The 15545-nt window shown below is 40.3% G+C and overlaps 1 protein-coding gene across 1 annotated transcript; it reads right to left on the bottom strand.

The window, feature by feature from the left end:
• Window positions 1-2991: 2991 nt before the first annotated feature.
• On the bottom strand, window positions 2992-9407 carry nufip2 (nuclear FMR1 interacting protein 2). The gene is made up of 4 exons (XM_030777257.1): window positions 9115-9407; window positions 5220-6995; window positions 4635-4667; window positions 2992-4254 (listed from the first exon to the last, which is right to left on the bottom strand). Exons 1-4 carry the CDS (start codon window positions 9257-9259, stop codon window positions 4202-4204), a joined length of 2007 nt encoding a protein of 668 aa, XP_030633117.1. The 5' UTR covers window positions 9260-9407; the 3' UTR covers window positions 2992-4201.
• Between the last annotated feature and the right edge of the window lie 6138 nt (window positions 9408-15545).

Here is a 15545-nt window from a genome sequence, read left to right as displayed (position 1 = left end):
ACTGAAGTATACAGCTTTTTGGTGAATCTGTCTCTAAAACTGGAAACTAGTGTCTTAAAGACAGAGCAATATCATTAAGGAAGAAGACAAGTCCTGGACTGTTTTTCAACAAGTTTATTAGCAGTGACAATTAAAAGGTTTCTGAAAACAAACGCTGCTCCCTCTACAACACAGTGTTGGAAAATGGAGAGAGAGAGCAACTCAAAAAATGAAATATTAATTCAAACTTTTAACAGTCAAAACATGGCACAACCTAAAGTTGCTGGAGGGAAGGGGGAGCAGGGAAGCCAAAAAAAAAAAAAAGTTATTCACACATGTTCTGATGATATTCAGTGTAATGTTTCCGTTAGCACAGGCACCCTGAACTTTTGACTGTTCTTTACATTGACTTTGCATATCATTGAGCGATAGGATGAACACAGACACACACACCTGACACTTCGGTTGTTATAACAAGACAAGAAATCTCATTCACACATTAGAGGAAACTCATAAAACGTATGTATTCGACACATGCCTATATAGTGGCTGTTTCTTTTATTTCTTTACTTATTTTTGTAAATTATGATTTCACACAGGGATGCTCTAGTTAAAGCTTTTCTGTGCTATTCCCCTACTCAATCCTCAAGACAACTCAGCCTTCGTTTTTCTTTCTTTTTTTTTTTTTTTGTTTGTTTTTTTAAACTAATATAACGGATCTCTTAAACATAATATTAATAACAGGGTATTAATGGGCAAAATTATACAATTTAAGTTAGGTATGCATTATTAGTCACTTTAAAATCAAATGGGTAGTAAGTGCTTCTCATTGCTCAAACAGACATTTAATAGTCACCATCCTATATAATGTACTGTGTTTTCTTTTTAAATTAGAGTTATTCTCATTAACATTTTGGTTTGTTCTAGCTCTCTGTGCCTCAAAATCAAGTGTGAACACAAAAACATCTGGATGATGCTCAATGACACAGGTTTGGGGGAAAAAAACAAAAAAGAATCCACACCCCCCCCCAAAAAAACCCCCAACACAAATCCATCAAGTTGGCTCACTTTTCCAGGATTGAGGATTTTCAATTTTAGCTTTTATGCATTTTTTTAAGTTTAAGTTTGAATGATTTACACAAATAATTTTTGTTGGTACTATTTTGTGCATATCCCTTTTAAGTAAACAGCATCAGAGAACATGAGCAGGAGAATATGCAGTTTTGCAGAATCTCTCACTTCTGACTATCAGCCTCGCAGTGTAGTGATGAAGTGATTCCCGGTGGGATTATGCGAAGCTTTAGTGTGCATCTTCACAGACAAAAAAAGAACCACAGTGTGGCAGGGGGGCCAGTGCAGTCTACGCACTGAACAAAGCCAGCCGTGTTTCCGTCAGCTCTGACTTTGCTATGGATGATACATCTATCAATTTATTTCTCTAGCGTTCCTGGAAGCAGCGTTTAAAAAACCTTTCTGAAAACAGTTCAAGCCTCATAAGAAAACAACAACGACAACAAAAAAAGGGTTTATGGCAAGCAACAGCAACAAACTTCAGCAACAAACTTCCGCCAGAGCTTAAAATATCACCCCTCATTTTGTCAAAACTATGGGGGGGGGGGGGGGGGGGGGGGGGGGGCGCAAAACAAAAGAGGACAGCCAAAGAACCTTAGAACACAGTACACCTTGCATTTCTGTCCAGTCAGACTGCACCCTCCAGGCCATTAATGCAACCGAAAAAAAACAAGTCTTGTGTGTGGAGGCAAGACATGGGTGCACTGTGTGAAGTGACGATAACGCGATAAACCCAGCAGAAAAAGACAAACAATGGCAGGTGAACATGGTTTTCAATACAGGGACATTTAGGACCAGCATTTGTCTCTCTTAGCCTGGCAGTACAGAGTGACTTAACAGAGAAAACTACAAACTGAGATCAGAATGAGACAAAAAAAAAACAAACATCTGGCTCTCCTACTAAGGAAAGAAAAGACACGGACAGTAGGCCTCAGATCACAAACAGGGAGCAGAAATAAAAAACAAACAAAAAAAATAAAAAACCCCAAAACGAAATAGGGGAGTCTTCTCGTTTTTTGGCAATAACACTGTTGGTACATTAAATCAGATACAATTATGCTGCCCTAATTCTACCTGAGTGCCTTTTTTCATGTTTTGCAAATTTTTTTCTTTTTTTTTTTTCTCTTTTTTTATTTTTGCCTTTATCATTTGAGTGTATGAACCAGTCCACTGCAAGGAGTTAGTAGCCTTACAATTACTATATTCTTAATTACGTACTGATATGTCCATTTTTGAAGTAAAATACAATTTAAGAAAAATATTACATAAAGTGCTATAATTAGTTAGAATCAATTAACTTAATGAGGGGCATAACTGAATATAGAGATCATTTCAAAATTCGTTCTTTCACGTCACGCTAAAAAGGTAAAGCCTGCCCTAGTAGAGGACAGAAATCTCAAGAAAACCTAATCTACAAAGCTAACTCACTTTTTCCTTTACTAAGCCAGTGACAAAAGGTTCTCTCAAAGACGCATACGAGTAGAAAGATTTAAAAAAACAAAAACACACACAAAAAACAAAACAAAACAAACAAAAAAATAAACCAAGTTCTACTGACTGTGCGTCAAATAAAAGGCTAAAGCACACACTCTGGAGACTCTGTCTGTGTGTGTGTGTGTGTGTGTGCTAACTACAGAGGCCTCCTCTTTTTCCAGCATAATTAGGCAACTCTTCTCTGGGCTTGGAAACCATAGCCTAGCCCTCACTCAAACCTTTAACTCCATAACAGTAGGTACTACATCCCTGTGCAAAACATACATGAAAAGAAAGAACTGAGAGAGGAAAGTTCTAAAAGAGAATAAAAGAAAGAAAATGAAAAAAAAAAACAATCAGCAATGAATCCATTAGTGTTGGACTGTGGGCTACTGTGTAACACCTGGACCAGAGCCTCTTAATTCAACTACTGGGTTTGAAAACGGCTTATATAAAATTATAAACGTAAAACAAAGAAAGAAAGAAAGAAAGAAAGAAAGAAATGAAAGACAATAGTATTATCTCTGCCCTCCATTTTAACACTCACACAAACACTGAGCAAGAGGCAAATGCATTTCAGATGGCAGGTAAGGGAAAAAAAAAAGGACAACCGTAAGACTATGGAACAAATAGCACTTTGAAATCTTCCATCAGAGGGTATCCAGAGCAGCATTCTCGTCCTGCACGCTAAGCAAGCACAGTCTCCCCATAGTAAATTCACTCTCTAGTCTCTCCTGGCATCTTATTTCTATACCAAATATTTCCGGTGAAAAGCAGAAAAAAATAAGATGTGGTCGAGAAGGGATGAGAAATTAAGACGATTATTTTTTCCCCCCCAAAGTGTGAAGCCACCTGTCCGTCTGTCCTCTTGACATTTCCACAGAAGTTTCATCTGAATCCAGAGAAATTATTTTTCCCCTCTGGATGGATTTTTCAGATGGTATTTCCCCGACAACTGAGGGCAATACTTTTTCAACCTTCTTTTTGCCTCCTTCAGTATGAATTCAAATGGGCTTACACATGACTATCTCAAGTCTATGTTACCATCTGAATTCATATGAAAGAGAAAGAAGGGGAAAAAAAAAAGAAAAAAAAAAAAGAAAAAGAGAAAGCATCCTCCCGACTGCTGTGGAAACAGCTTTAGATGTCCCACACATTCATGTGCTCTTTGGGGAGGAGTGCGTTCCCTGCCTGTAACCAGCGCTGTGGATCTTTGTTGAGTGTTATCAGTTGAAATTACAAGATGAACATCCCCCAGCGTTTGACTTGTCTTCAGCAACTTCTGTTTTTTTTTGTTTGTTTTTTTTTGTTTGTTTGTTTTGTTTTTATAGTTTTTTTTTTTCTCCCCGTTGACCGCTTTAGAGCTGTGCTCCTCCGTAGCGCAAGCTCCTTTAATTCTTATGTTCAAATCAGACCAACACGTTTCCTCGAAGAATGTCTCCCGTTCTTTTCTCCTCTCGGTTTTGCATCAACTGCTAACTGTTGAGATGGTCCTCAGCTCAGGTGTAACCGTTACATTCTGGATTGATACATTTTGCTTTTGTTTGTTTGTTTTTTTTGTTTTCTTTTTTTGTTTTTCTTTTGTTTGTTTGTGTGTGACAAACCGTGTCCTTCAGAGCAGGTCTCCTGTAGCAGTGTCCGGCTGAGGGCAGTACTGTATGGACATCCAGTCTTATCCTCAATGATCAGGACCATCCTTCAAATCGCAATAGAGGACTACTCTATTTGGATCTGCATGGAAACAAACAGGAGAAAACAGCTGTGTTCAACTGTACTTAAACTCTGTAACAGTCTCCCTGAGGAAGAGGTAGGTGTAATAGTTGTGTGCTTATGCTTCTGGCCTACTTCAGTATGGTGTTTTACTGGTAAACAATGCTTATTTTAGTAAAACCATCTGAAACACAGTGTGATGAACCGCAATCGAGAAATATTAGCTGTGATATTTCCTGTCCTCTGTGTCTATTGTTCCAGCACATGTTTCTGGGGCAAGAATACTAATTCAGTGTTTGAAGTTTCAACAAATTAAGGTAGACAATCTCCTCAGATGAGCAAAAATGTCCCTGGTAGCCTGTTGTCACTACATGTCACAAATGTAAAAATAAATAACTTACCTTGTTTTTGCAAATTCAAAATATATTCCATTTCTGTGGGGAAATAAAACAGAACAAAAGTTATCATTTAGTGTTAGAAAGCACAAAGAAAGCCAGCAACTGCAGATCTATCTTGTCATCCCATCTGACTTGAAACCACCCAGAAATAGAAGAGTGATCTAGTTCTACTTTTTGAGGTACCTGACAAGACATGGGCTTTGCTTTTACTGTTTAAGGAACAGGAACAATAAGAGTTCACAACATGGTATAACGACTGACAGTTACAAAGCTTTAAAATAACATGCACCATTCAAAACAAATAAAAAATAATATGATGACAAGCGGTGGGTTTTAATCTGTTTGCTTATCTGAGAACACATTAAGGAAAAAAAAAAAAAAAAAAAAAACATTACTGGTACAACTGACACTTGGAATACTCTCTTCACCACACACCACAAAAGTAAATGGGAACAGTTATTTCTTCATCGGTATACATCGAAAACATCTTTATATAACATTTAACACAGCAGCCTGTGTGATACAAAAGCAAGAAGGTCTCCGTGTTACATTTGTGTATTCAAAACTGAAAGCACAGGTGACCGTTACCTTTAGTGTGATAAATTACAGCAGCTTTTAGATCAAAAGACCCAGAGTCAGACCTCCTGTCGAAGCCCTTAGTACGGCCCTGGTCTCTGACCAAAGCCAGCACGGCTGGAACCGGGCAGGTCTGAGGCAGCTCCGCCCCAGGGTCCTTTGAGGAAGAGCAAAACACTATTGCACCATGTCCCCCAGCCTCGTCTTTCTGGGCGTCCAGTCCGAAGACGGGGGTCTGCGAGGGGCTGTCTTGCGCAGCGGCCCCTGAGGGGGGGCAAGAGGTGGCGCCCCTGTTTAGAGTTTGAACACTAGTCCGTTTGTCAAGCTCGTAAGCCTTTGGGAAGGGAGGATGCTCTGACCTCAGAGGTGACGCGGAAGGAGTCTGTGTGACCCCCACAATGGCAGAGGAACAATCCCCCTGAAAGGTCACCTCCACGGGCTTGCCTTTACCCAAGGACCGGCATACCGTGGTCTCAGGCCCAGCACTGGGCTCGTTGATAAACGACAGGCCCCACTGGTTCTGAAAGATGTCCCCCAGAGACTTCTGATTTGTCTGAGCGTTGGGAGGGTCGGGCTGGCGGGCGCTTGGGAGCGAGAGTTGCATATTTGAGGGGGCGAAGGCAGAAACAAAAAGACTTGGTTTCCTGGGCTCCACGACAGTCATTGTGGTAGCAGAACTAACTGACGTGGAGCCGCTAGTCGTGCTAGATGAGGATGCTACGTTCTCATCCCCTGGACCAGTGGGGACCAGTGCGGTTGCGGCGCCCGACGGTGTGGAGTTGAAGAGCGGCCCAGGCAAGGGGCAGCTGTTCCCTTCACCTGACAAGGGGCCGTTGCTAAAGCTAGCCGAAGTGATGGTCTTCACTGCGGACATGGGAACCTGTGAGAGTCTCCCAGGAACCTGGGAAGGAGTAGTAATAGGAGGAGGAGGAGGAAGGGCGTCTCCCACGGTTTGGGCCGCTTTATTAAGGTTCTCCTTCACTTTGCTTGCATAACTGATCTTAGGCACAATCTTAGCGCTACTGTTGTCCACAGGAAACACAGGCGGTGGCTTAAACAAAGTCCACGAGTCCTCCTTTACAGAAACTGATGTGACCACCTTGACTTTACCGGACCGGTCCTCGAACTTCTTTCCGGCGGCCCCGGCTGCTTTGCCCGAGTCTGAGTTCTTGCGTTGGGGCTCAGCGGCTGGAGGCGTGTGTGGGGCAGCTGTAACAGCTGTTGGCATCTGTCTGACCTTTGGTCCACCAGAGTGGGACTCTGCTTTGGAAGGCACTCTGCCACCGTCAGGTTGCGAGCCTTGTGGTTTGCTGGGTGAGTCAGGAGCCACTGGGATCTGATGCATGGTCTTCACCTGGGCGGCGATCACACTGTCCCCAGCCTTGCCGTTCCGTTGGGCTCGACGCTTCTTGGGGGTTGTGTATCCGCTCTCCGAGCCGCTTCCATCATTGTCTCCACAGGGTACGTTGGGATAACCGTTGGCAAGCTGGCCAGAGTTAACGGTCACGACACCATTCAATGAGGCCAGAGTCTCCCTTTTGCCCTCCAGTATTTTCAAGTCAGAGGGCTTGTCATTTTTGCAGTCCATGCTGCTTGTAGAGTTGTTATTGCCTTTCTTTTCCCCTGGCGAGTTGGCAATGAAGGCCTTTCTAGGAGGCTTCTGTTTCAGGTTGATTTCTATGGGATGTGTGCCGCCATTGCTACTCATGGGATGTAATGAACTGACTTGATTGAAGGAAGTGGGAGTCTCCTCTTCCTCTGCAGTGGTTCCATTTATTTTTCCATTCTCTGTAGAAGACAGAAAATGATCTCATTAACTGGAAATGGTGTAATTAAAAATAATATTTCAATGTGTTCACTGCTTAATCAATGGCACTGATTGGTAAAAATTAATCACTGACGCATAACCAACTAATTACAGAATTTTAGCGGTGGAAAGAATAGGGCATGACTAAGTGAAGTCTAGTCAATGTTTACACAAGAAGAACAGTCAGTACTTGGACTGGCTATGACAAGAGATACCTGGTCATAAAATAATGCAAACTCAAGAGAAGGCCTGCTGGAAATGTAAAACGTTCGGCATTTGATATGCCAGCAGTTTTCTAAGAACAACTTGCCCGACAACCCCGCAGGAGCTTTGTGACAAACATTTCTTCAAACTATGTTCTAATAAAAAGAAAAATTCACGGTCTGATTTTGACCTGTTAAGACACACCAGATCACTCCGTTATCTAGGACTTTGAATAATTGTTCACATAGTTTCAGTCAGTGAAATGACGTAAAAACGGAATGCGCTTCGAGCTCTTCGCGACCTCTGTCCTTTGACGCCGAGATTATGCTTGGAGAGAACGGTATCTCCGACAGCTTTCACTTCCCGATGGTAGTCTGACTTCTCCCTATTTTTAAACCAGAGGAATGACGTGTCAAAATGGAGCTATACTTATTTAGGTTGTCGAGAAGTTCAGAACTGGGTGGGCATTACAAACACGATTTCACACACAGTGAAACAATTCGTTTAAGCAGGGAGATCGGTAAACCATTTAGCAATACTTTCTGGGTGATGAAGTCAATGGGAATAAGCAAATAAATTATGCTGTCGACAATCATAGCTAGCCATCTAGCAAACGGTTCCCAAATAGCTGTCCGGTTATTACACTGCTGTGTCTCGCCAACGGACAAAAAAAAGTGTTGTCCTTACACTTACGTTGATCTTAAATCTGACCAAATTACACTTGTATCTTTCCAGAAAATATAATGTTACCAAACCCAGCAAGTATTTTGACAATGGTTAAATATTCTTTTATTAACACTGACAATCCACTAGCTGGTAAACTGAGTGGATAGCAAATGGTTGGCTAGCGTAGAACCTGCACTACAGCGGACAGGTATAATTGTAGTGCATCGTTTATGCGTATGTGCCACAACTACCTCTAATAAACTGCTAACTTAACGTTGCTTGAAACGTACTTCAATATTAAGCTTATAAGTGAGCTTGAAACTGTAGAGAAGCTTGATGTTCAACTTTGGTCCTTGCTCGGTAGCTAGCTAAAGCTAAAAACTCAGCAACAACCTTGTCTTATAACGGTGCTGTAAATGAGTTGGCTTTTAATTTGTACACCAAAACGACCATGTCCAAAATTTATTTCGGGCAGACATGCTGGCTTATACTGGTCCACCTTGCAACTTCTTCACAACATGCTTTGGGCTGCCCATGTTAGCTACTGACAGGCCCACTCACATGACTGTCAGAGACTGACACCAGAGCAACAGGCCCCCGTCTCCAACCAGCAGGTTAGCTTACTGGCTAGTCAGTTAGCCAGCCCAGTAGTTGTCAGTGGACGCATTCGGCCAACACGTTCGCATAACAGTGATTGCAACATTTACTGCAGGGACAACACCCCGTTCCACACTCATGAAAAATTGTTGGTTTTCACAAATACTCTCACCTAAGGTAAAGTTTGTGGGCTTCTCCATCCAACATGGCGGACAGGAAATAACAGAACAGGCTTACAAGCAGGAACATTCCACAGGAGCCGGTTACTGTTGCTGTGGAAGCGATTAAGGAAAGCTAATACGCTAACATGTAGCCACAAGTACTGACCTTTTCCGTTAGCAAATCAATTCAATTCGAACGCTTTAGTGTATTTAACTATTCTTTGCTAGACGACGTCGGGACAGCTCAAACTAAGTTAAAACTGAGCATGATTAGGTTGAATCCCGCGTACAAGGTCAATGTCCACACACGCTATTAGCCAGCGAATGTTAAAGCTAGCTAGCGACTGCCGTTGTCAAGTCAGCCATCTAAACATGACTAAGACACTTGTAACTTTTACGAAGTGATTTCATGCTTATTTCGTCATGGCATATACCTAAATACAAAGAAACAAATTCCGAGTCAGTTACTAACCTATTTTCTTCGTCTGCGTTTCCTCGCCCTGAAGCTGACAGTGTCTTTGATCATTGTTCACCGATATGTTCGATTGATTAGGACTACTCTCTTCTCCATGATTGCAATATATTGTTGGTGCCCCTCCATGGGGCCGGTCCTCCATTTAACAGCAATGCAAGTAACAGAATCTTCACACCAGGGGGTTGCTGGACGACAGGATTGGACACATTTGCACCATCCAATCACCGCATGCGTTTACAAGGGTGCTAGTGGAACGCGGGCGGTGTTTCGTGCGTCTCAGTGCAAAGGCGTGGATACCTCCAAGACACGGCCATCAGTGACAACACGCAAGCGTACAGAGCAACTGTTGAAACGTCAGCACCCGACTGTAGTCTCGCGGCCCTGGGGAGCTTCCCCCCTCCGATTGCATAATGTGGTACAACAAAGTTGCAAAAAAACATATTTTCATTTAATCATAAACAACGCTTGGTGGGCTTGTGAAAGTATATCTATTTGACATTATCAGGGTTCCTGGAAGTGTGTCAACAGTATAGGGTGGGTGGGGTGTTCCCTGGTCAGTCCCATTCCAGCTCTTATAACAATATTGTAACCAATAATTATTAGGGGTTTTAGTAAGATACGACAAGTAAGGGAAACAGAATAATGCACTCACCCTATTTTAATCCTGTCCTACAGATCTACTAAACTACTCTGTTTTTTTTTTCCTGGCAAAGTGACTTTAGATCCTGCCCGAAATCTGCTCACGTGCTCTTTCGAACGGTAACATTCTTGGGCATCAATAATAATTCTTTATCTCTGAGGTCTTGGTGGAATAATATGACTTATGGTGTGCATTTAACACATTGCACGTCTCACTCACCAGGCCTTCCACCAAGGGCAACTGAAAATTGTGCCCATATCTGTTTCATGAAAGAATTTGTCTCATGTTACGTTACTGGTTTGTACAGTTAGAAATGAACTGCACACATATGCTGTAAGTCATTCTGGATAAAGAACATCTATCAAATGAACGAATGTAAACGTACAAACAACTGTTAGACAACAAGTTCATTTATTTATTTTCAGTTGCTCTTTAGTGCTGTTGCTCTCTCTTTAAGTTAAGTGAATTCACTAAGGAAGAAGTGGCAGTCATTTAAGTACACCTATGTTATTATAAACTTGTATTCTGGCAGAGAAAAGTCCCCAGTCTTTTCTCTGACTTATGTGGCCGTGTAAATACAAAAACAGTGACCCGTGTTAAAGATAATGACAATATGTCTAAATGATATCAAATAGTCCTTTGAAGAACCCACAGAATATGTTGTACTCCGTTGATTAACAAGCCTTCCATCTGTATTCAATATGTTCCATTCGAAGTTACACTTTTATATATGTAAGTATAACATGTATATGGCATCAAATCTCTTATGTTTTTAATCAGTAAGACACTATTTTTGGACTGATCAAATTCCATGTATTTGCTCGAACAAACCAGATGAGGGCAGTCAGTACTCTCTAATGGATAAGAGATACAAGATGTATTCCCCATGGGGTTCACTTGTCTGCAACATTTCCCCTTATCTTATTCAGAGTGTTGCTTTAGCTCATACGTTGGTTTTGTGGTAGTTAACCTGCATTCTTGGGTGAGAACCAAGTGTTCATACTCTATCTGCCCCCCAGGGCAGCTGAGCATTCCAATCATTTACTTTGGAAATAAAACTGCGAAACTATCTTTAGAATGCTGACTCTAAACCTCTGACAAGGTTTTTTGGGATAGAATACCCGAAGCACAAACCTCTGTAAAGCCCACAGAGAGGGCTAGAAAGCCTTGTTACCATCTGACTCTTCAAAGAAAAAGTAACACGAGGAGTTACCAAATTTAGTGTAATCCAACCCCTATTCCACAGTGACCCCAAAGACACTTTGAACGTTTTTTTTTCCAGATAGTTTCCTTTACAAAAATCATCTGAAATACCTTTTCCTTAAACAGTAATTCATTCTCATAATGAATGTAGATACTTATAATTACAGGAAGATCTCTCCCAGAGGTCTCTCTCTCTCTCAATCTGGGAATGGTATGGTGTTTTGGACCCTTAACCATGACTGTTGACTGTTTTTGGGACATATGCACTTGGTGTATGATTATAGTCTTTGTCAAACAGGAATGTGACTTCAAAGCATTTAAGCCTTCTCATACCTTTTCTTCTTTTTTTTCTTTCAGAAACTAACAGTGCTGAAAAGGTTAAAATATCAGCACTGTGATTAATGCTGAAGTTAACAACATAACGACATGTTAACAAAAATATACAGGTCATTGATGAACAAAGAAATGTGCTGCAAAACATAACTATTAAATTTCTGAGTGAAGAGGTAACAGTGAACAATAACAGATGCAGACATACAATGTATATGTGACAGACAGACAGATCATATTGTTGAAACATCTGACCAAAATGTACTCATTTTCTGGAGTCCTCCCATAGAGAAGTGAGACTCCAGATCTTTCTTTCTTTCTTTCTTTCTTTCTTTCTTTCTTTCTTTCTAAACCTTTAAGAGAGTGGGGACGAAAAGGGGGGAATGTGCATTCCAAAGCCATACCAGGCTTTACCTAGAAGACATGTTATAGCATTTAAGCCTTCTCCATAGAGTTAGTCTGAGCATAAATCACTGACCTGGCTTCTAACTAATGCTATTCCTAAGTAAAAGACAGCAGCTTTGAAAAACTTAGGTATAATGTGCCTCTGTAGTGCTCTGTAGTGGTTTGTTCAGACAAACAAGTGCTTAGCATGTGATTTCAAATTACTAGAGCCCTGTCAACAGACTCTCATATTCACTCTGATTTGGTGCCGTAAACGGGTCGTATTTCACTTCTCTGGAATCCATGGCTGTCTCATCACACTATAACCTCAGCACTAAAAGCCGTGTCTTTTAGACTTAGTTATAAATCAATTCATACATGTTTGCCAGTCTTAAATCATTATTGGACGAGTTGATAATGTATAATTTAGCAAATTCTGCGATACTCTTGTTTGGATAATATTTTTTTTTTCCACTGGGTGGGGAAATCATTAGAGTTGTTTGCGTATTCTTGAACAGGGAAAAATCAAAATTGCTTGTGACAGACTCTTTTTTTGGAAGTCTGTGACTTGCCCTCACCATGGAGATAAATGCATCACAAAGACAACAACACTTTCCAGACAGAAATAGCCTTCATCAGTAGACCAGTCACCATGTGTCATCAGCCAGTGTTTTGAGATTACACTAAGTGTAATGTCAATTCTACCAACGGGGTTACTCAGGGAAAGGTCATCAAGAGACAACATCAGAGAATATTTGAACATTAATGAACATCAATGAGCTTGAAATATATGGATCACTTTTAATATATTTTGAAATGATTGAGTGCTTAAACAAACATCATCGGAAGAGATCATGTTTATATAATTAAAGGATATCTGCATGCTGATAAAAGAGTTCTGGAGCACTTTGTGACATCGAATATTCTTTTCAATTGGAAATAACAATTTTATTGTATTTGGCCTCAGTGCAGTAAAACACAAACTCACATAAAAATGTTTTTAAAAATACTATTAAAAGTTACTTCAGATTCATAACAATTTTCCATTTATCAGTATTATTAGATGTGCATTAGATTTCACTTGTGCTGTGGAAATACAGGCACTGTAGTGAGAGCGGTCCACATACCTCTAACACAGGACAGTGAGTCATGTCTGGCCACACACACACACACACACACACACTCACACTCACAGTCTCTCTTTCTACAGACAGGAGGCCCTCAGAACAGACAGGCCAGGGGTGATGAGTCACAGAGGAACCAGCACCTCCTCCTCCGCTGGGGTAAGACGCCCATCCAAAAGCATTACCTCATCATGGCTGTGCCAGAGGACAGCTAGCCTTGCCAACATGCCGAGGGGAGGGGAGGGGGCGGGGTTCAGCGGGAGCATGTGCCAACAGAGCACTGCTATGCTATCCTTTTTTTTTTGAATGACAATGAAATGGCTAGGAGGTCCCAGACAGCCTGGCTCTCTGCTTCTTTTCCGTTACATTATGTTGCTTTGGGGAACCCCCTGAAATATAAAAGTTAAAAAAAAGTAAAGTAAAGAAAAAAAAAAACCAGATAATTTGCAAAAATATACTGAGAAAGACTGATACTCTTTATTAAACACATCAGTGACCATAATATGGATAGAACAAGAACACAAAATGAGAATTTAAAATCACATATTGTACTTCTGGAACCGCTTATTATTTTAATCCTTTAACCCTTAATATTATTTATAGATTTATTGCTAAGATAGATAAATGTATTTATTTTCCATATTTTGTTGATAATTGGATGACATGTTTTTTTTTCAGGGTATTTTGAGGGCTATTTTTACAGCATACAAGAATTTTCTCCATCCCAGTCTGAAATACCTAAATCTATGATTACAAATACAGTCAGTAAGTTTTGAGAGTGTGTGTTTCAGGATGATCGAAATATTAGGTAATTAGCTTAAAAAAAGTTACTTATAAGTACTTATATCCTGAATAACAGCTTGGAAAAAATGTTAGGGGAATATTTGGTTTAAAGAATGCATATGATCACACAGTTAGTTCCTTTTAGGGGAGGAGTGTCATTTTCTCGAATGATCTACGGATGCATTGACACCAAAACAACATGAGATCAGAAATGAAAATGGAGCGTGTTATGACATGGCGCTAATGTCCTGTCAGGTGGACCTTTAATTCCCTGCATACTTCTTATGCCTAATTACAACCCCCTGAGAAACATACATCCATAAAACCGTCGCTGTCTTCTAATAACTGCCGACAAACAACCTCTTATTATAAGAGCTTGAACTAAAGATTTACAAATCTTGAGAAAATTTTTGGGTTGGACCATCGTTTACAAAAAAAAAAGGAAAAAAAAGTGAGTTCTTGAAGAAGTTCATAGATGGTCAAAAAACAGCCCTTGATTTATTAACGGCGACTGATAATTACTGGTTTCTTTCCGTCTGTCAGAAGAACAGGGTTAGGATACTCATAACCACAAACTTGGAGCTCTCTGCTTTAAGACAATCCATCTGCCGAGCGCTGAGGTAAATCACTGGTTTGAAAGGAAGGGTGTTTGTGTTTTGACTCATATTATCCAGTATGGGGGCAGTCCAGAGATGAGCTGGGGTGATGTTTCTGTTATAATGTAATCAAAAATGTGTCAGGGAGTGACTGGCCTAGAGACGACATGACTGAAAAATCTACTGTGCATGAAAAGTCCATTTCCATTGGCTGACAGGGTCTTCAGACTGTTAAGGGGCAGACTATTTAAGGTCTTAAGTGCATGCTTATGTTTCAGGCTTCAGCCAGGCTCCAGAGGGTTACTAATGTTTTGAATGTATCATTTTGTTAATAATCGTATTTGCTTATGCAAAAGACATGCTTGCCATAATAGGTGATGGATAGGCTGCAGAGAAGTGTCAGGGTTGAAGACTAGCACTGGGTTTCATTACTAAATATAATGCCACGTGCACAAAATTTTAACTAGTGCAAACCAGGAACACAGCTCTGTCTGACTTAGAGATCATACTATTCTTCTCCATTTCTGGCATATAAATTTAGTAAATGTGGTCTATTATAGTGTTAACAAGTGCAGTACTGCAGTAAGGTAAGTCTGGAAAAATGCACTGTAGATACAGTATATGATGCAGGAGGAAACCACAGGTGAATTTTATGGCATTTTGATATTATCATAATAAAATGCAATTGAACGGTTGTGCAGTATATCCAAATAATTATTTTGCCCAATCAAGCTCTGTGCACAGAGTACTTCCACGTCAACAGCTACGCATAGAGAAGAGAATGCTTTTCTGACTGAAACAACTCAGGTTAAGTACTGAGCTCAGAAGTGCTTTTTAACCTTTGACCTGGCCATCAACAGTTCAAAGCCTTGGCCATTATGAGTCACTGGTGTGTTAACCAGTATGACGTGAGTGGGTATTAATACAGGCTACAGAGCTCATCTGTTACTGTGGTTACCCGTTGTAAAACGTCAAAGAGTTATTTTACACTTTCTGCAGTTCTTTTCTCAATGATTTATACCAGATCAACAGAACTAATGCCTAAATGGCCAACCCAAACATGGAATTGAATAATGTTTTGCACAACTTTATGAATAGAATTTGATCAGTTTATAAACTTGAATATAAAGATGTTTATTTGTAACTGTTTATGGCTATTTATTAATGACTGTTCATGACTGGATATGACATGTTTATTTATCATATTTATTTATACATGTAGTCAGCATTTGATTCATCCTTTAGTATTGGAGCATAATGCTGAGCACTATGTTCAGTATTTATTATATTATTGTTTATTTACTACAAAAATAAAACAATAAAACACACTACTTCTCAGCTGAAATGTGCTGTTTGTATTGTTGAGGC

The sequence above is a fragment of the Chanos chanos genome, chromosome 6 (genome assembly GCF_902362185.1).
Source record: "Chanos chanos chromosome 6, fChaCha1.1, whole genome shotgun sequence".
Classification (NCBI taxonomy): domain Eukaryota; kingdom Metazoa; phylum Chordata; class Actinopteri; order Gonorynchiformes; family Chanidae; genus Chanos; species Chanos chanos.
Note: the sequence above shows the minus strand (reverse complement) of the source record. Positions and strands in the feature narration are given on the sequence as shown.